This window comes from Peromyscus eremicus, chromosome 11, assembly GCF_949786415.1.
Source record: "Peromyscus eremicus chromosome 11, PerEre_H2_v1, whole genome shotgun sequence".
NCBI classification, from domain to species: domain Eukaryota; kingdom Metazoa; phylum Chordata; class Mammalia; order Rodentia; family Cricetidae; genus Peromyscus; species Peromyscus eremicus.
Window position 1 is genome coordinate 74548167 of NC_081427.1, and position 24332 is coordinate 74572498.

Below are 24332 nucleotides of genomic sequence, written 5' to 3' on the forward strand. Positions count from 1 at the left end.
AAGGAAATAAGTTCAGTCCCTGGAATTCACATAAAGGTGGAAAAAGAGAATTTATTAAAGTTATCCTCTGATCTTCACATGTGTATGACACATACCATGTACATATACATTACACACACACACACACACACACACACACACACACAAAATAATCAAAATAGTAATAGTAATACAGTAACAATTTAGAAGCACAATCATAAGTACATAATTAGATAAGCCCAATGCTGGAAGAAATAGTCCCTCTCATCTCACTCCACATATATCCCACCCTCCATTTGAACAAACTATTCATTTCTGTATCAGATTAGTACCATCATGGCTTCATATTCCTGTTAGTCTCAGTCATCAGTATACTTTTATGAATAAATCTCCTACATTCATAGAGGCTGGCACTTGTGCTGGACCTCACAGCCAAGTAAATAATAAAACTGGAGGTCATGTAAGACTTCGGATTGATATCCTGCTGTGTACTCAGCCTGTTTGTTTAACTTGCCTTTAAGAGTACAGTGTAACAAATAACCTTACCTGCTTTGGATTTCCCATGTGTCTGAATGTGTGCTATGATAATCATTTGCTGAAAACAGCAAACAGGTCAGAAATGTCCTTATAAACAAATATCCACCATGAATGTTGGAAGCAACATGGATCTAAGTTGATAAGTCTGTTGAGGTTTTGTTATGTTTGCTTTTCTGATTGCTTCTGGACTAGGAAAGTTCAGCCCCTCGTAAAACTGTTAAAGGATTCTGTAAAGTATCCCCTCATTCCTTCCTTTTGTGATGCTCTCTATGCTGAACAATCAAAGTTAGCAAAAGCCACCTGTAGCGACAGAGCCGTGAGATAGTATTAAGGCAGGCACAGATTCAAGCTCATGTAACAGACAGATCACATGGAGGCCTGGAACCCTAAACTACAGAGAGATGCAAGACACGGGAGAGAAGCAGGGAACTCAAAACTGGGTTTGCTCTTGGCCAAACTACTCCAAGAGGAAATGCTTTGATTCCTTTCCTGAACGTAGCACCAGTGCATTTGGGTGCCTCTAGGGTGACCCCTACTGTGTTTAACCAGCTCGTCTACCCTAATTCAATCACTGTAATGGCCTCACTATAACAACCCTCAGCCTCCTCTTTCCTACTCCTTTTGTTTCTCCCTCCTTATGGTCCATCACTGTCAGACATCCTCTGTTATCACATTCTCGACTCCTCTGCCTCTCTCCCTTCATCATTCACTGATTTCACTTTAATAACATAAATTTCAAGTGGGCACTTATTAGGTCTTGTGGGCCGCAAGAATATATCATAGAGATTCAGCTGTGTATTAAAGCTAAACTTTGACCACCAAGGTTCTGTCAAAAGGCAAAGCCATTTATTATGAATATTTGGTGTTATCCAGCCTTTAATATTTCAGCTGTCTTCTGCTATGAAATCCGTGTGTGCCCAGACCTACTGGCAAACACTTCAACTCCCCAGACCTGCTGAACCTACTAAGTCACTAAACTCCCCTGCTGAGCTTAGGAGACAAGCTGGCGGGAGACACATAGCTTTGTTTCTTGTGCAAATGAAGTTCAGACCATCCCCTCACCTAGAGGAGGCCTAGAGGTTCTCCAGAGCAAGTGACTGAGAATGAAAGAGGTTTTTACATATAAGGTGGAACAACATTCCTAAGGAGGCAGAGAACCGCATGCTCAAGGAAAGAAATGGCAGGCCTTTTCTGTAGACAGGGACAGAACAGCTTGGCGAGAGAAAGAGAGGAAGACAGAGGTTCCATAGAGGGTAAGCAGATCTCGGGTAGAGTTTTCTGAGTGCCAGGAGTAGAGAGCAGCAGAGATGGAGAAAGAGGATGCAGAGGATGAAGATGAGGCTGAAAGCATAGGAGTTTAGTCATTAGCAGGGCTATATGAGTTAGGGAACTGGACGGAACTGAAACTATGGAGAGGGGATTTCATCCCAGAGAAATAAAGTAGACAAATATAGAGCTTGGTGTGTCTAGAGTTATTCCTGCCCTGAATGCCTGACAGAGCTCTAGCTGAATTGATAGAATTTTGTCTTAGAGGAATAGAGACATAAGAACATAGTGTACGTAGACTTTTTTTTCCCTCGGATCCCACACCAGATGTAGCTAAGCCCCTGGACCTTGGGTACTCCATAATTAGGGCCTAGCAATCCTTCGAGTCTGCAATCCTTTGAATTCTTACGCATAAGTTTTCTCAGCATGAATAACAATTGCTTCAAACCTGCTTTAATCTTAAACATTCTTGTGCAACTCATCTCCTGCTATCAATACACATGTCACCAAAGATAGAAGCCATCAGAGAAAAACGCTCTTCTTTTTCCCTTGCCAATCAACAAACAGGGCCCTGTATGATCTGTACCTATCTTCTCTCCTGCTCAAACACAAGAGGAACTAAAGGCCTCCTTCCACGCTCTGGGTCGCATACACTGATCTCCCTAAGGACTTCACTTCTATCGCCTCTATCTATCTCTCCAGCACACTCAATTTCTCTCTTTAACAGGAACATTCCCATGAGCACATGAGGAAGCTTTAGAATCTTTATTCTTCCACCCACGGGTCATAATAACAATAATAAATAATAATAAAGTGCTGGGTAGGCAAGGTGGCCCAGAGGTTAAGGTGCCTGCTATCAAATCTAATGATTTGAGTTCAATCCCCAGGACTGACATGGTAGCAAGAGAGAACTGACTCCTACAGTTTGTCTTCTGACCTCCACAAGCACAACATACATAACAGAGATATTTTTTAATGTAATACAACAATAATAATAATGCTAAAGTAGAGTCGCATTCCATAATGCAAGGTGCTTATGATTCGTCTGGGTTTGAGAACACAGCTTTAGTAATTTAGCAATAAAGAAAATTAAGTGCAGCAATAATAGCCTTGCCTCACTAATAGGGAGAGATGGGTCTAACTGCTCTAAGATTCTACCACTTGACTGAACGTGGACAATAAATGACATACCTTAAAATAACTCAAAATTGGTAATGTATTTGATTGCCAATACAACAAGTACCCTTTACCTTGCAATGTTTCAAAGCTTCTTTGTACTCTTTGTTTCTGATTGCATCTCTTGCACTTTTTAGGGCAGTCTTCACTTCTTTGCTAGACATTCTATCAAGACAAGAAGCCACAGTGAATATACAATAATATCTCCCTAATGACAATGGTACCAATAAACTTAAACATCTGATAAAGAGACATCTAATTCTTCCCCTCTGGAACAGTCTGTCCCCCCTACTCTAAACACAGTTCATTCCCTCAGCTCTTCAGATTTGTACTCAAATGTCTCCTCCTCATTGGAACTCTCCCTGGACAAGCTACCTGAGATTCTCCTCCTTCCATCTACTCAAAACCACTCATGTTCCCGTCCGCTCTTCCCTTGCTTTATTTTACTTCAAAGCACTTAACACATCTCCTGTAGCATATATTCTGTCTTTAGTCTACTAGGTGTATAACCCCAGCAGAATCTAAGTTCTGTATAAATAGGGTTTAGTCTATTACTGTTTTCCATCTCTAGGATTAGTATCTGACAAATGGAAGGTGACCAATAGAAGCATGTTGAAATTGAGCTAAATGAGTTAAAATTATACTCACTCTCCACACATTTAGCTAAAATACAGATGATCTTGTGAACAAGGACCTACAACATAGAGTAATTCCAATCCAACTTTATAAGCAAGATCCAGTAGAATAAGCTCAAGACAGAGAAAAACATAAATAGCTTTAGTAACTAAGATGAGAGAATTTTTTAAAGGCTAATAAAGTTATTTTAATATTAGATTCTGTGAGATGTAAACCAGGATACCACCTTCATATTAAAGATTACCACATGACTTTCTCTAATGAAAATAAATGTTTACACATGAATAGAAGAATGGTGACTATGCAAAAATTATACACTCATCTCAGCCATCCAGGTGTGGCAGCATATTCCTGAAATCCCATCACTAGGGAGGTGGAGGCAGGAGAATCAGTTCAAGGCCATCCTCTGCTACATGGCAAGTTCAAGGCCAACCTTCCCTACATGAAAACTAATACTCTGTATACTAATACTTTAAGTAAAATTTAAGATATTTTACTTTATAGGCAAAGTACTTCATTTAATATTAAAATACATTAATTTAAGCCCATGTTAACATTTTACAAATTACTGACTTACCCAAACCAAATACAATCACAATACAATGTTAAAAAAAAAGAAATATATGTATTTTCTGCTGACTCAACCTATTTCTAATCTCAGCATAAAGATAAAGCAAAGTTAGGTAGATACTAAATAGTTACAAACTCCAGATATTCAGAGTAACAAACTAAGCGACCACCACAGTACACTGCCATAGAATTCAAATGCAGTAAGGGAACATAGTAACTATTTACCACAGTAAACACACTAACACATTACACAACCACAGTGCATGAACACAATCTATTGACACAACACAAGAACACAGTACATGAACACTTTAAACACACACAGTACACTAACACAATTCACTCACACAGTACACTAACATACACTATCGCAATACACTAACACAGTACATTAACCATTAACACAGTATACTAACACAATACACAAACGCAGCACACTAACACTGTACATAAACAGTACACTAATGCAGTACACTAACACTGTATACTAATACTGCACACTAACACTGTACACTAATACTTTACACAAACACAGTACACTAATTTAATACACTAACACAATTCACTCATGCAATACACTAATGTAGTACACTAACATGGAACACTAATATAGTATATTAACACAGTACACTAACACTGTACACAAACAGTACATAATGCAGTACACTAACACTGTACACTAACACTTTACATAAACAGTACACTAATTTAATACACTAATACAATTCACTCATGCAATACACTAACACAGTACACTAATACACTAACACAACACACTAATGAAGCATATTGATGTAGTATGCTAACAAACACACTAATGCAGTACACTAACACACTACACTAGTGCAGCACACTAACAGTTTACAAAAACACAATATACTAACACAATTCACTCATGCAATACACTAATGTAGTATACTAATACACTAACACAACACACTAATGCAGCACACTATTATGTTTATGTAACTCATTTAGATTGTAATGGGTAATTAAGAAATACAGATTAATAATTAGTCTTCTATGATAGTCAAACTTATAGTCATGTTGTTTTCTAGGTATACATAGATATAATTCAATTAGGTAGGTAATCTTCAAACACTTCAAAGACCTACAGAATATGGCATTTAAAATGTTTTAAAAATTTAGACTTTCTGGACAATGAGACATGTCTGCTCCTGGCAGCACTGATTTACTTCAGTGAGGAGGATGGGCATCGAAGACACTCTATATGGAGTTTATCTTCTTGTTGGCAAAAATAGCCATTTGGGCAAGAAACTGTTCTTGCCTGGACTGCTTGATCGACTGGACATGCAGGACCCATAGGAAGGTGACCACTGAACTTTGCTTGGCAAAATGGTCCTTCAGGTTCCTGCTTCACAGAGGAAACTGCCAGACATTCTACAGGACACAGAGAAAAGTGACTGAGAGACTCTAGACCTGTGGGCTGAAGACAGATGCCCCAACTTTACAAGAGAACTTTGGATGACTGTCCAGGCTGCCAGCTGTCTCTGTCTACTCTCGCAAGACTCCCAAAAGTTGCTTTCGTTCTTCTCCTGTTTCTCAGATAATATTATATCCTTCTGAGGTCTTTGATGTAGTTAAAGACTAGATAGTTATAATTTCCTTAGTTATTTTAAGAGATAAGTTAGATATGAAACCTTAGACTCACAGATATAAGACAGATAGGATATCTTCTTTAATTTTGCCAAATACAAATAGACTAGGTATTGTAACTGTAATTCTTGCTAGATAACTGTTTTGTTATATGTAATTTTACTATGTTAAAGTTAAAATCTTCCTTAAGAAAAAAAAAAACAGAAAGGAGAAGTGCTGTGGGATGTCCTGTATGTTGTGAATAAATAAAACACTGATTGGCCAGTAGCCAGGCAGGAAGTATGGGATAGGCGGGACAAACAGAGAGGAGAGGCCGGGAGGTGGAAGTCTGGAGGAGATGCCAGCCCGCCGTCCAGGGAGCATCATGTAAAGGCAGCAGGTAAAGCCACGGAACATGTGGAGACATATAGATTAACAGAAATGGGCTGAGTATAAGAGTAAGAGCTAGACAATGATAGGCCTGAGCTAATGGCCAAGCAGTTTAAATAATATAATCGTCTGTGTGTTTATTTTATCAGTGGGCTACGGGACTGCTGGGGCTTGGCAGAACCCGGAGAGAAACTCTCTAGCTACAGCATACTAATGCAGTACACTAACATGGTACACCAATATAGTATATTAACACAGTACACTAACATAACATTACCAGTACATTCTAGTCAAAATGAAATGCACAAGAAAAGAAATCTATGAAGATAGAGATTTGAAGATAAGATTTTTTTAACTTAAAGTAAGCTGGCATTCAGAATAATACAAAAATTAAGACACTATAAAATCAATTTATCTGTGATATATTCAGATTTCCCAAATAAAATTTAAGATCTTGTTGAAATAATTACTTAAAATAGCACATCACATTCTGTCATCTTTGAAATGACTACCTTACCTGAAAGTATCCTGATACTAATTTAGAGGTGAACTGGCGAAGAACGTTTTTAGTCTACAAATCTTGATAGCAGCAGTTAACAAAGTTCAATGTTGATTTCGCATTAACTTTCTCAAGCCACATTCCTTCTGCAAAATAACCTGTAGACTAAAAGGAAGAGGTCAGTGAGGATGACTGACCTGGACAAATAAAGAGAGCTTTCCAGTTAAAAAACAAGAGAGGAAAAAGAAGACCTTAAGTGGGAGCATACACAAGGAAGAGCAGACAGTCTCCACGTGGGCTCATCAATGCTGACGCTGATGAGACACACAAAGGCCCTGCTGCTCTGCAGAATACGGTATGAGTCAGGAGAAACATCTAAGACAGCATGTGAACCATGAGGGAACCAAACGCAGCTGATGAAAAGGAAAGGTACGGTAGGATGCAGAGAAGGTACGCTGGGTAAAGCAGTCAATGACTAGGAGAAGACCAGACGAAACAATGGAGAGAAGAAGGACAAGCACTCCAGTGAGAGAGGGGAGACAGGAGGAGAGCAGGAAGAGGAGCGAGAGAGAGACAGAATGTCACACTGAAGTACAGCCGCCCGAGATCATGGACCTTGAGGGTCAGGTGGACACGTGTGGAATAAGGGCAGGAGCAGGAAAACGAAGTGCACTATAACAAACACTTGCTCTTGATAACAGCTACTGTGTGCAGTACACGGAATTCGTTACTCTGCCACGGAACCATCTACTCTCTCCCCATTCCTTCCTCATTTAGCATAGTATGCAGGCTCTCGGGAACCCCCTTCATCAAACACATATGTATATACGAATGCACATACGTGTATACATACCAGTTTCAAACATGAAATTTGTCTTTGAAAATAACTTTTTTAAAATAGGAGAAGAGGCCCATTAACCATTTTTTTAAAACTAAACCTTAGAAAACCAATCATCAACTAAGTAGCATTCAAAATATTTTCATTCACTAAAAAATCCATTATCCAAAATTACTCCATGTGCCCCATGCTCTTCTATTTTGGATATTTCCCTCAATTCTAAGTATTTCCAAGACTTTATCTCCTTAGAAAGGCTGCAATTCTAGTCCACAACTCCACTAATATCTGCTCTAATTCCTCTCCTCCCATCATGTGTTCTTCTTCCTCCCAAGTTAAAATTTAGCACACGATGCTGAAGGAAAGATGGGACGAGAACAGGATACACTGCAGTATTCTTCACACAGTTATGGAAAGATGCTGAATACAATAACCAGTTATCAAGGGAAAATACATTCACTTTTTTCATGCTTTTATGCAATGAAAACTTTCCTACTACGAACTTAAAAGATTTTTATTCAAATTAAGATCAAAAAGAAGTAACAACTATATTTTCAAAGGGTTAGAAAGTAAGTCACAACAAAAAACAAATGATAAAGGATAAATTAATTGATATGACCTCTCCAGCTGAAGCCACAGGAACTTAAAAGCATAATCAGGATGAGCATCCAAAGATTCCACAAAATGAAAATAATAATTAAAAATCAGAAATGATCATGCATAGGAAGTTAATTATAAAAAGGAGGAAACAGTAACAATAATTAAATAGCAAAAATCTAAAGATATTTTGTCTGAGGGTTCTTATTGCTGTGAAGAGACACAATGAACAGGGAAACTCTTATAAAGAAAACATCTAATTGGGGTGGCTTGCTTACAGTTTCAGAGGCTCAGTCCATTATCATGGTGGAAGCAGGCAGGCAGACGTGGTGCTAGAGAAATAGCTGTGAGTCCTACATCTTACAGGCAACAGGAAGTCAACTGACTGTCACACTGAGGGAAGCTTGAGCAAAAGAGACCTCAAAGCCCTCCCTCACAGTGACACACTTCCTTCAACAAGACCATACCCACTCCAACCAAGTCACACCTCCTAATAGTGCCAATCCTATGAGATTATGGAGACCAATTACATTGAAACTACTACATATTTGTTTTGACCTGTAGTATGATACAAAAAAAAAAATTCTATCATTAGTCCTTCTATTGAAGGACTTGGAAAGGATCATTAAGACAGACTGACTGCTTGTTACTTAGCATGCCACTCATCTCTTACCTGTTATCACACCTGCATCTTCTTCCTGAACTGAATGGCAAATTGTTCCTTACCCATTTTTTTTCATCTAAATTAAGTAAAAACAACCATGAGATAGTAATATAAAACACCCAAAACATTCCAAAGTTTTTTAAAATCAGATTCACCATGATCACAAGCTAAAACGTGAGAAGTAATTCTATATGACTTTAGTCTTTCATCTTTCCCAGAAAAACACTAATCTGCATCTCCAAATTTCTGAACTGGTTTAAACCTGGACTTCTTAAGCTGTTTTCAGTCATGACTTCTTTTCACCTGTAAAATTGTATGCAACCCTGAGTATACAGGTACATAAACAAAGGCATACAAATCAAGTACTTATTGAGAGTAAAACGTAAAGAAGTTTACGTTAAAACAACTCTTTGGTATACACATTATTTAGTAAATAACAAAGAAAATTTGTATACTAGTGAAATGAATGTTTATTCCTAGACAAAGAATTAAATCTTGGATGGATATTTGATACTGGCAAGATATAGAGTACCTTCAAAATCTTTGAGAACTGGTAACTATTTTGACTTTAGAACTGTCAATGCTGAGAACACTGTTTCCCAGACACAGACAGCATAAAATGGCAGAAGTGGCGATTAGGCCCATTTCAGAAACTGTTGGAAACCCTGTTCTCATCCCAAACCAAAATTCACTCTATGATTTTTTTTTTTTTATGAAACCCAAATCAACAATTCAAACAGCAACCTTTTAAATCAAACAATCTAAGACAACTAAGATATATTAATATGATTCATGGATGCTAAGGAATGATGGCAGGAAAGATTTAAAAGTCTTTGTTTTCCATAAACCATTATGTTTCTATAAGAGCAGAATTGACGGTAAGTCCCTATTGATCAAAACACTTCACACAGAGGATTTGGAGGAATCGGGCTGGATGTGACCCAAAATTCTCCTTCCTGAGGACTAGCTTTCCTGGTACTAGACGGTATCATGGAAGCTGACAAGAGAAAAAAGGAATCAATAGTCCTCCTCAGCTGTGATACCTACAAACCACAATGACCAGCAGAGCAGAGATCGCCATAGGTGCAACAGTGGCACTTACGATTGAGTGACAGCCAACCACTGTCTAATCTGAGGTAAGATCAGCTCAATAGGAGGGAATTCATTCCTGTACTATACACCTAGCCAACTACCCGTGCCTGGTGAGGCCATGGAACCTAGAGAAAAACCTACTACTACCACTTTCCCTACCAGTATAATCTCTAGCTGCTTTTTTGTTCAGCCCTTCTCTTCCCCTCTAACTGCATTCCTAATACTTGTCCTTCCACTCACAGACAGTGTAACTCTCACCCTTCATCAAAGAAGCTTCTCTTACAACAGCTGGAAACCACTACAGAAAGTCACACTGGTCAAAACGCAGAAAACAACTGACTGTGGTTGCTCAGCCCCAACTGATACATCTACAGCACAACTCCTACACCTAAGGTTCACCCAGAGGATATCAAATATAAGAATCAGAGGACCAGGACACCTGCTGCAAACATATGCTGCCTATATATGACACAGAAGCTGCCCCCATGAACTCAAAACAATATGGTTACCTAAATAAGACCTGGGTAATGACAACACCTTATTGTTTGGAGCCCCTTATATAATCAATCTGTTGGCTAGTTTTATGTCAATTTGATGCAAGCTAAAGTCATCTGAGAGGAGAGAACCTCAAATGCCTCCATAAGATTGGGTTGCAGGCAAGCCGGTTGAGCATTTTCTTAATTACTAACTGTTAGGGGCGGACCCAGTCCATTGTGGGTGGGTTCTATAAGAAAGCAGACTGAGCAGGCCATAAAAAGCAAGCCAGTAGGCAGCACCCCTCCATGTCCTCTGCATCAGCTCTTGCCTCCAGGGTCCTGCTCTGTTTGAGTTCCTGTCCTGACTTCCTTTAATGATGAGCTGTGATATGAAAGCATAAACCAAACAAACCCTTTCCTCCCCAATTTGCTTTGGTAGTAACTCTAACTCTGACACAATCTTGTTGAGTAGTAGTACATATAAAACACATCACTGATGATCTAGCTTCCAAAATCTAGATCACCAAAAGGCATGTTTCTAGACTCACATCACTCTTGGATGGCCCTCCAGTTTTCTGTGTATCATTGATTCTCCTAACCATTCATCCTACTTACTCTTACTTCTGCCTATTCTCATGCCACTCATAACTTAAAGCCAAGGTGAAGTGTCAAGCATACAACCTGCCCCGTACCAAATTCACACTAGTCCAATCCTGTAACGTTTATGACCTACACCATCATTTCCAAACACATATTCCAAGGAACATGCTTGAAGGCATTACTCCAGGAAATTTGTGTCTACCACACAGATCTCTCTCTTCAGTCTCAAAGTATACTGCTATCTTAATGGTCTGGGAAATCCTAATATCCCAACACAGCTGACTGCAGCAACCAGCTGACATTTTGAAAGCACTAGCATGCTCTCAAACATAACTTGGGATACTACTGCTTTTGTTTGTTTTTTTATTTTACTTTTTTTAAGATTTATTTATTTATTATGTATACAGTGTTCTGTCTGCAAGTATCTCTGCAGGCCAGAAGAGGGCACCAGATCTCATTACAGATGGTTGTGAGCCACCATGTCGTTGCTGGGAATTGAACTCAGGACCTTCGGAAGAGCAAGCAGTGCTCTTAACCTCTGAGCTACCTCTCCAGCCCTTGTGTGTGTGTGTTTTTTTAATTCAAGCATTATCCATACTTTTTAATACCTTTTCTAGTCTTATTAGATTACAAGTATGTATATCTCTGTGTTTCCCAAAACTGACTGGAAGTTCTTTAGGAAATTCTGTTGTTACTTCGGATATTTAAAGACCTACAGAGGACCATAAGCTAGATCCCGACTGTTCAACTGAAGACCTCTCTAACATCTAAAGAGCAGAGTATTTTTACTAAAGCAACCTGTCCCTAACATGGAAATCATTAGCTGATGATGTAGACATGATAAATAGACAGGCAGATCTGAGCCTGTTGTATCCCCCCGTGTTATATAGTAATTTCTTCCAAATTAAAACATTCCATCCTGGAAGGAGGCTTCTTAAGACTCAGAAAGTAAATGAAGTTTACAAAGCTCAAGAAATAAACACTCACAAGTCTCAGAAATCACCTGACACAAGATTAGCAAGGCTCCTCCCCCAAGGTAAACTAAGCAGTGACAAATGTGGGGCAGGACACTCTCAAGTAGCTGAGGTGTTAACAGATTGTACAGGGAGCTTCAAGAACACAGCCTTCATGAATCATCACCCATGCTGCAATGGGCTTCAGTCATGCATCTACCTTTGAGTCATCCGTGTTCCTCTAAGCCCACACCCATGCTCTGTAAGTAAGCCCCAAAACTCATTAGTTCAGCAAGTTGAACTATGGTAGAGTTGTTTTGATCTATCACTGGTCCCTTATCTGGAGTGAATAGATGTGTCTGTTCATGTTTCTGCAGGAAGGCATACAACACCCCAAAATTCAGACATCATAGTACCAGCCCCCGAGTACTTCAAAATACAACAGTATTTGCAAAGTACAAAGGCAATGAAGGCTAAATGAGGTTATGTGGGAAGACCCTGATCCAATCTGTCACTCTTAAAAGGAATTTAGACATACCAGGAGGCACACGCACCGAAGATAGATCAGGTGAAGGAAGACACATTGAGAAGGTGACAAGACAATAACAATGGCCTCAGAAGAAACCAACTTGAAAACTCTTCAATTTGGAACTTCTAAACTCCAGAATTATGAGAAAATAAATTTCTGTCATGGTATTTTGTTACAAACTAAATCAGATCACCTATCCTGAATGCTACCTAACTACATAAACGCATACACACATAAAAGTGCCTTTGTTCACAGAGTAAATCAGTGATTAACAAAAGCATTCTATGTTCAGAAGACAGTCATTAAAATAATGAAAAAACCTGAAGTAAAATGATAACTAGCTGAGGAACTGGGGAAGACTGAAAAAGACTACTAATGGAGAGGAAGTGGGAAGACAGGCTTTTATCCATGTAAAATCAAAGAGAAATTTAAAAAAAAATGAGTGGCTGAAAGTAGACTGACTTCAGCTCAAAATCAGAACCTGTAATACTTAAACCTACACAAATGCAGGATGAGCTACTCAAAGGAAGGTTTACTGTCAGGAAAGATGAAGAAGTATAGTTTGGACAATCCATCAGGCAGGAGCATTATAGGTCCCACTGAATGTCAGATGAAAAGTAGGACTAGAAGTCTCTTCGATTCTAGCAGCACTTTGTCTCTGGGTCCCTAAAATACCTATGTTGCATCAACCCACAGCAGCACCTGCTTTCAGACACAGCAAGGGCAGAAAGAGGAAGAAAAAGATGTGCTCCTGTCATCAAAACAAGGGTCTACAGGAACAAAGCCTTCAAGAAATATTAGTGTTCGAAGAACCATTACCATGCCAAAAAGAAAGCTAAATATAATTTTTGTAAATCTAAATGCCAGTTTATATTGCTTCTGTAAAATATCTTCTACATTCCAAATTAACACAATATGGGAAATGTACCCTGTTTAGGAGGCAATCTACTTGGATACTTTATGTATGCTGTATTTTCTCCCCAAGAGTGTAAATTCCTCAGGGACAAAGGGTGTGTTTTTTGCATACCCACACATCTCTAGGGTGATGCTTGACTAACAATTCTGCTTCACTAATAGAGATGAAACTCAGTAGACTCAAAAATTTGCAAATCGAGGCAAAGTATTTATGACTTAGGGCACGGGCTAATCAATTTCCTCTTCAAATAGTTTCCTTGCAAAAACCCTGGAAAAGTCATTTAACCTCTCTCGTCTGTTTTACCATCTGCAAAGTAATCCAACTGAAGGCTACAAGATATATTCCAACAAAAAAGCATGTTACACAATAAATACATAGTAAGGTTTAACAGACCACTCAGCACATACCGCTATGTACTTCTAGACATGTAAGGTATTTTCATTACAATTATTCTGTACAAAACGCAACAAGACATTAAAGTTTTTAAATAAATAGAACAACTCCTCATTTTCCTACCAGAAAATCAAAACAATTGGTTTAATGTACAAGCATATATAGCTGAAGTTATCATTAGTGAAGATTTTGACTTTGAGACAGAAACTTGCTTCTTCCGGAATTCTCCAAAGGAATCCAACAATTGAAAAAGGAATAACATTACTCTACACCCAACCATGGTACTCTGAGCCTACGTCAATTAACAGCACACTTCACACAACCCACATTTCTTCCTTTTAGAACCTGTTCCTTTCTTTAGAGGCAAAGAACAGTCAAACTTTTCCATAATCTGGACCCTGAACTTCCTATGCATGCCCCGCTCCTCACCCCACGCCAGCACAATCCTTACTGCCCCGCCAACAGAGGCAATCCGATGAGGCAGGCTGCGTGACCCGGGTTCCGGAGCCGCAGGAGATCCAAACCACTAGGCAGACCGCACCTGAGGTGGCCCGGCCCCAGGCCCCAGGGGCACAGCCCCATCCTACTTCAGTGACAGGAGCACTGCCACCTCATCACCGCCAAGTTCACTGTGTCTGCGAACACACCCACGCTATCCCGCGCAAAGGGAGGACGACCCCCACCCCCACGCCCAGGCCCAATCCTTTCTTCCCCTAAATACCATTTCAACTGCCTTAGATTTTAACTTCTGCTCAAAGCGAAAGCAACCAGAACCCACCTGGAGCATGCAGAACTGCCGCAAAGTACAAATCTGGAAGGCGCATGCGCATTTCCCCAGGCATCGCTTGCGTGAGGGGAAGTAGCTGAGCGATCACTAACTCGAAATTTGATTAAAATGGTCTTTACATGGATTAAGAGTGGGAGCGCGACTCCATCGTTGCGCATGCGCTTCCTCTGAGCCTGATGGGAGTTGTAGTTTCGCGGTGCTACCCACATGACTTCAGTGTATGGGACCCGAAGTCCTAGTTCAGGGTCCCGTTGCTGCTCATTACTGGGCAGCAGTGCAAAGACGGGCCCAGTGGCCGCGTCTGGACAACCCTGCCCGCGATGCTGCCGCTGTGGGTGTCGGTGGTCACAGCGTCGGCGCTGGCGGCGCCGGCCCCCGGAACACGAGAGCAGAAGCAGCAAGTGGCCCAGGCACCCAACGTGGTGCTTGTTGCCAGTGACTCCTTCGTAAGTACTCTGAGGACGGCGAGCGGACGCCGCCCACAGCCTGTGGAGGGACGACAGGCAGAGAGGGGCACTGGGGTTGAGAGGTCCTGCACGCACACACCTGCACACGTGTGTGCCTGTATGCAAAGTAATAGTAAGAAGGCGGTCTCGGACTTCTGGGCTCTGGCGATCCTTGTGCCTCAAACTCGAGAGACTACACTCGCGCGCCACAGGCACAGATTTTTACTTTTTAAAGCCAGACTAGGTCCACTAAAACATTTGCCATTATAAATTAATGCTTAGCCTATATCCTGGTTTAATTCAGTTATGAAGAGAAATCCATTGTGCACTTCCATAAAAGCTTATTCTTTTTCCAAAATGACGTGCCAGTCACCTACGTTTGCAAAAATTAATGTTTGGGTGAGAAATGAAGGACATTTAATTATCTAGACCAGTGGTACTCAACCTATGGGTCGCGATCTTCTGGGGGTCAAACGACTTTTCACAGGAGTTGCCGAAGACCATCGGAAATATCAGATATTTACATTGCGATTCATAACAGTAGCAAAATTACAGTTATGAAGTAGCAACAAAATAATTTTAGGGTTGGGAGTCATTAAAGGGTTGCATCATTAGAAAAGTTGAGAAACACTGATCTAAACATTTAATAATTGTGTTCGTGCTGGTTTAAATGTTAGTTGTTATAATTTAATCTACTTTTGCCGGGCAGTGGTGGTGCACACCTTTAATCCCAGCACTGGGGAAGAGAGGGGGAACGATCTCTGTGAGTTCCAGGCCATCCTCGTCTACAGGGCAATTTCCAGAACAGCTAGGACTGAAATCTTGTCTCAGAAAAACAAATAATAATAATAATAATAATAATAATAATAATAATAATCCACTTTCTTGAAAAAGACGATTGATAAGAAATAATACATTTCAATTTCAAAGCTTATGATAAAGCTATAATAATATATTACTGGCAGAAAGATAAATATTTAGATCAATAGAATAGATTTAAGAGTCTAGAAATAAATTTTTATAAACAAGTGGTGCTGGGGAAATTAAATATCCACATGTAAAAGAACAAAATTGAGCCCTGTCTTCCTCCATGTGTAAAAATTAACTTGAAATGAGTCTATGAGTTAAAGACTCCTTCAAGAAAACGGAAGTGTAAATTTTCAAATTTCTTGGATTAGACAATTTAAAATGAGCCAAAGATTTGAAAAGATATTTCCCCATAGAATATACACAGGTGGCCAATAAGCACATAAGACATTGCTTAGCATTGATAATCATTAGGGAATTGTAGATCAAACCATAGTGAGACATTATGTAGATCAAACCAGTTCATTCCCATAAGGATAGCCAGAATCAAAAGGGCATAAAAGTGTGAGGGGGGTATTTGAGAAGACAGGGAGCCACAGGAGCCACAGGAGGTGATGTGGAGGTAAATATAATCAAAGTATGAAACTGTTGCAATAAGTACATTGTTTTGTACAGTTAATATATGATAAGAATTTCTTCCCTGTACTAATTACACACACACACACACACACACACACACACACACACACACACACACTAGACAATAAGCACAGTTTGTGAGAATATGGAGGCACTGGGAACCTCATATACTGCTGTTGAGAATGCTTTGTAAAGTGGTGAAACCACTTTGGGAAAGCATTTGACAGTTTTTTCAGTAATTAACTATAGAGTTACTATGCAATCCAGCAATTCTATTCCTAGGAGAGAGAGAGAGAGAGAGAGAGAGAGAGAGAGAGAGAGAGAGAGAGAGAGTCCAAGAGAAATAAAAGCGTAGTCCACACAAAAGCTTCTGCATGAGTATTCATAGCAATATTATGCTAGAAGATGAAAAGTGAAAGCAACCTAAATATCCATTCACTGGTAAATGTATAAATGAAATTTCATAGTATTATTCAACAACCAAAAAAGAAATACAAAAGTCACGCATGTTACGAAGTGTTTGAACCTAAAAAACTATATGTTCTCAGTAAAAGAAATGACGATGGACTAAAATTTATATGAATCCATGTATCTGAAATGTCCAGAGAAAGCACCTGTGTAGAGACAGGAAGTATTTTAGTAGTTGCCTCAGTTTAGGATGAGTGCAGGGTGATGGCTAAGGTTCTATTGGGAATGATGAAAGTATTCTAAGTGACTTTCTAAATATACTAAACAACCTTGGAATTGCACCCTATAAGTAAGTTGTATGTAAATTCTATCTGGATAAAGTTTTGTTTTTAAGAAAAGATAAAAAGCACTTCTGCTCGGGCCTTTAAGAACAAGGGACCCTCTTGCACTTCTGAGTCCACACACACTGCACTTCCTCTCTGTTGCAGCTACAATGGTGTGGTGGTTTGAAAGAAAATGGTTCCCAAAGGAAGTGGCACTATTAGGAGGTGTGGCTTTGTTGGAGTAGTATGACCTTGTTGGAGGAACTATGTCACTGTGGGGGTGGGATTTGAGGTCTCTTTTGCTCAAGCTTCATTCAGTGTGACACTCAGTCCACTTCCTGTTGCCATCTGATCAAGATGTAGCCAGTACCATGTGTGCCTGCAAACTGCCATGCTCCCCGCCATGATGATAATGGACTGAACCTCTGAACTGTAAGCTTCCACCTCAAGTAAATGTTTTCCTTTTTAAAAGTTGCCATGGTCATGTGTTTTTTACTCTTCAGGCTCTTTTGGGTGCCCACCACCAAGCTACCAAATAAATCACTCACAGAGGCTTATTCATTCTTATGAATGCCAGGCCTTTGCTTGGCTTGTTTCTAGCCAGCTTTTTTAAATTATCCCATCTATCTTTTGCCTCCTAGCTTTTATCTTTCTCTATTTCTGTGTACCTTTCTTTACTTCTTCATGGCTTACTGTGTAGCTGGGTGGCTGGCCCCTGTTGTCCTCCTCCTTTTCTCGCTCTTCCTTTGGCTTCTCTCAGATTTCTCCTCTCATTTATTCTCTCTGCCTGCTAACCCTGCCTATCCTTTCTCCTGTCTCACTATTGACTATTCAGTTCTTTATTAGACCAATGAGGTGTTTTAGATAGGCAAAGTAACACAGCTTCACAGAGTTAAACAAATGCAACATAAAAGAATGCAACACATCTTTTCATCATTAAACATGTTCCACAGCATAAGCAAATGTAATACATCTTAAGATAATATTCTATAACACTTCACAGTAATAGAAACCCTAACTAACACAGGAGTTGGCACCAAGGACTGATATTTGTTTGGAGAAATTTTGGACTTTGGTACTATGGGTTAGGAAAGCAGTACAATGCTTTAAGCAGTGCTTAATGGGCCATACTTGTAGTAGCTTGAAAGACAGTGGGACTGGTAATGATTTGAACTATCAAGGGCTGGCTCAAGAGGTTACAGAGGAAAAAAATACTAATATGTGGCCTAGAGATTGTTCTTGTGATATTTTGGTGAAGAATGTAACTGCTTTTTGCCCTTGTCTGAAGAGTCTGCCTGAGGCTAAAGTGAAGAGCTTTGGATTAATTCCGTTAACAGAGGAAATCTCAAAACAGCCTAGTATAGACTCTGTCATGTGGTTATTAGTGTTAACACTAATGAAGATTTATAATGAAAAAGAGCAAACTGAGCAGACAAAAATACAAAACGTACAATTTGAGGAGAAAAAGGCACACCCGGAAGTAGAATAGAGTTAAATCCTGTGTTCAAGGAGATAAACAGATTAAGAAATGGAAAAAAGGGAGTGGTGACCTCAGGGCAAGATCCAGCTAAATTTCCAACTTGTGAAAAGGAATTAAAGAAAAGCTTAGAGCCAGGTGTAGTGGTACACGCCTTTAATACCAGCACTCAGAAGGCAAAGGCTGGCAGGCAAAGGCTGGCAGATCTCTGAGTTTGAGACCAGCCTGGTCTACAGAGCAAGTTTCAGGACAGCTAAGCTTAGGCAGTGAGGGACAGAAAGCTGGTGAAGATGGAATTGCATGGGAATGCCATGTTCCAGCCTCAGTAAGCAACAGAACTTGGCAGCTTCGGCCACATGGTTCTGGAGTTAAGGATAGCAGAAAGGAGCTATGGAATTTGCCCCCAAGACTAAGGAAAGCCACTGAGGCCAGGCATGTGTCAGGGGTGTCCCTGAATGGAGGCCTGGAGAGGCCATTGTGTGAAGCTGTGAAGCTGAAGCCTGGATTGCCTTGGAGATCCCAAGATGTTAGAGATGCCAGAGCTGTGGGATACCTGCCAAGGAGAGCTACCAACAGGGAGTGGAACCAGCCCAAGAGAAAGAGGCATGTTGTAGTCAACAAAGCTGACTTGGAGTTGGAGATCTGAAGAGTGTCTTGACATCAGACATGGAGATACAGGGTTTGGAGTTTGCCTGGCTGGTTTTCAGTCTGGCTTTCCAGTATTTCCTCACTATGCTTCCTTCCCTGTGTTTTGGAAGGGTAATATATATCCTGTGCTTTATATGTTGGAAGTATATCATCTGTTTTTGATTTTGATTTTATAGGGGATTACAGTTAAGAGATTGCCTGAATCTCAGAAGAAACTTTGAACTTTGGACTTTTAAACATTGTTGAGACTGTGATAGACTATGGGAACTTGTGGACTTAGACTGAATGCATTTTGCTTTATGATATGGCTTCAAGACTTTGGGGGCCAGGGAGTGGAATGTGGTAGCTTGTAAGAAAATGGCCCCCAAAGGAGTGGCACGGTAAGCTGCCACCTCAGTGTTTTCCTTTATAAGAGTTGTTGTGGTCACGTCTCTTCACAGCAATAGAAACCCTAACTAAGACAAGTAGTTTTCATTTTGATGAGGGTTCAGAAGTCAATAGTAGCATGGGAATGTATATTGCAGACTCTCTTAAGAATATCACTTGTCATGGTCAATAAGTCTAAAAGGCATACAATAAACAGCCTTGCCATAACGAATAAGACCTTCGTTGTTTGACTCTTGGGTTAGGATGATGCTTTTCCTAGTGAACTTTAATTGTCAATTTGACATAACCTAAAATTATCTAAGGGAAAGCCTCAATTGAAGAAATGCCTAGATCACACCGGCTGTGAGTATGTCTGTGGGAGTACCTTAATTAGCATTTCTATTGCTGTGATAAAAACACTGTAACTGAACAAAACTTGGAGAGAGGGTTTTTTTCATCTTGAAAGTCTCATACTCCATCCAGTCCCGAAGGAACTGAAGCAGAAGCCGTGGAGGAAGAATGCTTACTGGCTTTTCGACTCTTGGCTTGCTCATCCTGCTTTCTTATACAACCCAGGACCCTTGGCCCAGAACTGGCGCTGCCCACAGTGAGATGGACCCTCCCACATCAATCAATCAAGCAAATACCACCACCACCACCCCAGACTTGCCCATTGGCAATCTGATGAAGGCATTTTCTCAACTGAGGTTCCTCTTCCCATATAACTAGCTTGTGTCAAGTTAAAAAAAAAAATGGGACAGGGAGATTGTATTGATTATTAATTGACACAGGAGAGCCCAGAGCATTGAGGGCACCACCATCCCATGGCCGGTTTAGGTGGTTCTGGGCTATGTAAGAACTCTAACTCTAGGACCAGGCAGTGGTAGCACACGCCTTTAGTCCCAGCACTTGGGAGGCAGAGGCAGGCAGATTTCTGTGTGTTCCAGGACAGCTAGGGCTACACAGAGAAACAGTGTCTTAAAAACTGGGAAAAATTCGAGGCCAGCATGGGCTACCAAGTGAGTTCCAGGACAGGCGCAAAGCTACACAGAGAAACCCTGTCTCAAAAAACCAAAAAAAAAAAAAAAAAAAAGAAAAAAAAAAAAAGAAAAAAAAAAAACTGGGAAAAAAAGAACACTAACTAAGCATAAAACTGTGAGTGAGCTAGCCAGAAACCAAGTCAGCAAACAGTGTTCCCACATGGTTTCTGCTCCTCAAGATCCTGCTTGAATTCCTGCCTTCTCAGTTATGGACTGTAACCTGGAACTAATAAATCTTTCTTCCTGTACATTACTTTGGGTCATGGTTATGTTTGTCACAGTAACAATAAAACTAGAACAATGCTTGAAATCTAAACTTCTCCTTTGATCCTCCTTAGTCCAGAATGATAAGGAACTAAATACCGTGCCATGGTTCAGAAGCAGCAATTAGAATTTATTAGAATTCATAGCCACAGCTGGGATGTAGCTCATTTGGTACTTGTCTAGCATGCACAGATCCCTTAGTTCAATCACCAGCACCACATAACAAGGAAAAGGTAATGTATGCCTCTGATCCCAACAGTCAGGAGGCGGGAGACTGGGAATCAGAAGTTCAAGGTCATGATAACAAGTCAGAGGTTGCCTGGGATACATGAGACCCTGTTTCAAAGAAAAAAGTATATATTTGTGCAGATTTACACATATGATTCATACAAGTATTCAAAGTTAACTTGCTAATGTTCATTTTACCTCTACCAATGGGGTGTGAGTTTCCTGGGAATGGGACTCTATTTTATCTCACCATTGTATCCTCAGACCTTGCAAGGTGCCTGATACATAAATACACAGGTATTTAAGGTTTATTAAAATAATTTTTTAATTATTTCTTCCTTCTCCAAATGAACTTTCCTAGAAGCACTTTAACTTAATATATGCAAATGAATTTGAGCATAACATCCTTTCAAATGTTATTTGGGCACTGGATCCTTATAACATACCTCTGCTTTTTATTCTTTTTGAGATTTCATGCAAACATATTGAAGTCTTTGGGGTAGTAAATTTTATGTTTAAAATTAAAGGGGGAAAATTTTTTTGGTAACATAATCAAGGGTGTCATGGAACTGGAGTTACAGACAAGAGTGAACCATGTGGGTACTGGGAACCAAACCCAGGTCCTCTAGAAGAGCAGTCAATATTCCAAACTGCTAAGCCATCTCTCCAGCCCCCAAACAGATCTATTCTTATCTGAGGCAATGATAAGAAGTAATAGTTTTTATTCAATGAGTTGGGGTTTTTTTTTTCTCTTCTTCTTAAAATACATCCTTGAATTTTAGCATTCCATGATCTTGTTCTTGATTTAACAACCTGAATTTTCTAGCTTCCCGCCAATATTGATTTAAGTATGAGAAACAGCTCTCTGAAACGGCATCATAAACTAGCACACTGTCGTGGGCAATCTGGAGAGAGAAATGAAAAGAATATTACTGCCATCGCCTCTAATTGTTCAAGCCTGTGATGGTTATGTGAAAGAAGAAAGACTAGGTTGGGAATGGGGGGCTCACAGGGCAAAACGGATTACTGCACAAGCCTGATGGCCTGAGTTTGCTCTCTGCACAGTGAAAGTTAGAGTGGAAGGCCGAGGATAGACACTGAAACTTGTCCTCTGTCCTCTGTGTGTACATGGTGATCAGCAGTGGCTGAATTTCTTTATTTCAGGATGGAAGACTAACATTTCAACCAGGAAGTCGGGTGGTAAACTTTCCCTTTATCAACTTCATGAAAACGCATGGCACCACCTTCCTGAATGCCTACACTAACTCTCCTATCTGCTGCCCATCTCGTGCAGGTATGAATGTACCTAAAAGGACATCCAGATTTAAAATATCATATGCAAATCTATCATAAAGTCACATCTAGTACCTAATAAAAATGCCTCAGTGAAATTGCTGTGTGTTCTAAGGTATGAATGTTGGGGTCATTTGATTTTCTGATTTTTCTGAAGAATTTGTTTTAGAACTGAACTTGAATTTCTTGTTTTTCTAAAGAAGGGCTTTTTCTTGCCTGAGATGCTGTCTAGTTCCTGTGTTGCTGTTTCATTTCTTCATTTGACTGTCAAAGCAGATGAGCAGGTACTCTTGCTTTAGTGAGTTCTGTTTCCAGGAAGTCTTTCTGGGAAGGCTTAGGAAGGAGTCAGCAGGCTCTCTGGAAGATTCTTCCCAGGCAGAACTCATATTCATGTTTAGCTGAAGTTTTCCAAATTATTTCAGAATATATACTTCATCTCTTTCTCTTCTGTCCCAATTTACATCTATCACAAATCTAAGGGCTCACTTCATTGTAATAATTTAACAAATAGCCATAGTTTTGATGGCAAGCATGTCAGTGATAATAAGCTATAAGTTTAGAAAATGAAAATTTGTTTTTAAGAATCTTGTCTGAAAGGTACTCTCCTGCCGGATCCAGCCCAACCTTCAGACAGTCCTTGGTATAGGGGAGTATGGATTGAGAAATAATAGGTAGAAAAAAATATAAATGTAGACAATAAGACAGAGACACAGGATAGCTTCAGGAGGGCTCTGGGTCAATACCACAGTGGCCTCAAGTTTATTCCTAATAGGTTTTTTATACACCAGCAAGGGGATAGGCAAAAGACCTTCCCCTTTCAAAGTCAAGGTACAAAGTACAAGCAAGTGTATTTTCAAAACACCTCGTAACCACACCTTACAGCTAAGCATCTTGTAATTAAAACTTGAAGTATAAGACACCTGGTAATCATGCCTTTGGCCAAAATGTCCCATTATGCAGCTTTGTGGGACAAAGCAAACCTGTACTCTCTGACCCTGAGTCAAGATGGAATAAGGCCTCACTATGGAGTCTGTGGGCCCTCACTCTCCTTTGCCTCTGTTTGTATGATCTTTGGTTATCTGCCATGGAACCTGTAAATAACCAAAAACAGTTTGATTTCTTTTTGAGCCGCTGAGATGATAATCTCTGTGATTTCAGTTATAACCACCTTCACTATATTTCTAGAGCTATCCAGTCACCAATGGTTAAGAAAACCTATGTTATCCTAATTGATATTTCAACGATGAAAGATACATCATATGTAAAATTGTCTTTGCCGACTTCTGTCCTGTGTTGACTAGAAGGAGCCTGAGCTAGGGTAAGGTGACTCTAAACCTCAGTAAACCCTTAATCAGCTTAACCTCTAGGCCTTGGTGGGCTCCTCTGAAGAACAGAAATGCTAACTCCTTGTAAATCTGCCTCTCCAATAAAATGAGTAGCATTGAGAAATGTCTGGGAACTGCCGCAGCCGATGGCATTTCTTATTCCAGATCACAGACTGTAATAACAGCCAGCACACTCTCAGAGTAATTGCTTTTATAGTTAAATTGCTAAGCTTTACCTTAACCAGTTTCTGTTATTTCTTTTTTTTCTTCAGCAATGTGGAGTGGCCTCTTCACTCACTTAACAGAATCTTGGAATAATTTTAAGGGTCTCGATCCAAATTACACAACATGGATGGATGTCATGGAGAAGCATGGCTATCGGACTCAAAAATTTGGAAAACTGGACTATACTTCAGGACATCATTCCGTTAGGTAAAAATTAAAACAGACAAAATTAACCCAACACTGGCCTCTGCTGTCATACGTTCATGTACTCTCTTTACAGTAAGGCTGAAAATAATTCTTTTACTCCCTCAATTATACCAATTTGGCTAAATCTTAACTTTCTTTAATTTTT

The 24332-nt window shown here is 39.9% G+C and overlaps 2 protein-coding genes across 2 annotated transcripts in view; one reads left to right on the top strand and one right to left on the bottom strand.

Moving 5' to 3' along the window:
- Skic3 (SKI3 subunit of superkiller complex) overlaps positions 1–14539 on the bottom strand; it is a 107405-nt gene extending 92866 nt beyond the window's left edge. The window contains exons 1-3 of the mRNA XM_059276585.1: positions 14483–14539; positions 6668–6814; positions 3033–3123 (exon numbers count right to left, since the gene is read on the bottom strand). Of these exons, the coding sequence (XP_059132568.1) occupies positions 3033–3122 (90 nt within the window). The 5' untranslated portion in view covers position 3123; positions 6668–6814; positions 14483–14539. The remainder of the gene's footprint in view (positions 1–3032; positions 3124–6667; positions 6815–14482) is intronic.
- Positions 14540–14739: 200 nt separating this feature from the next.
- The window catches only part of Arsk (arylsulfatase family member K), a 47111-nt gene continuing 37518 nt past the window's right edge, over positions 14740–24332 (top strand). Inside the window, exons 1-3 of the mRNA XM_059276586.1 lie at positions 14740–14937; positions 22302–22431; positions 24028–24187. Of these exons, the coding sequence (XP_059132569.1) occupies positions 14812–14937; positions 22302–22431; positions 24028–24187 (416 nt within the window). The 5' untranslated portion in view covers positions 14740–14811. The remainder of the gene's footprint in view (positions 14938–22301; positions 22432–24027; positions 24188–24332) is intronic.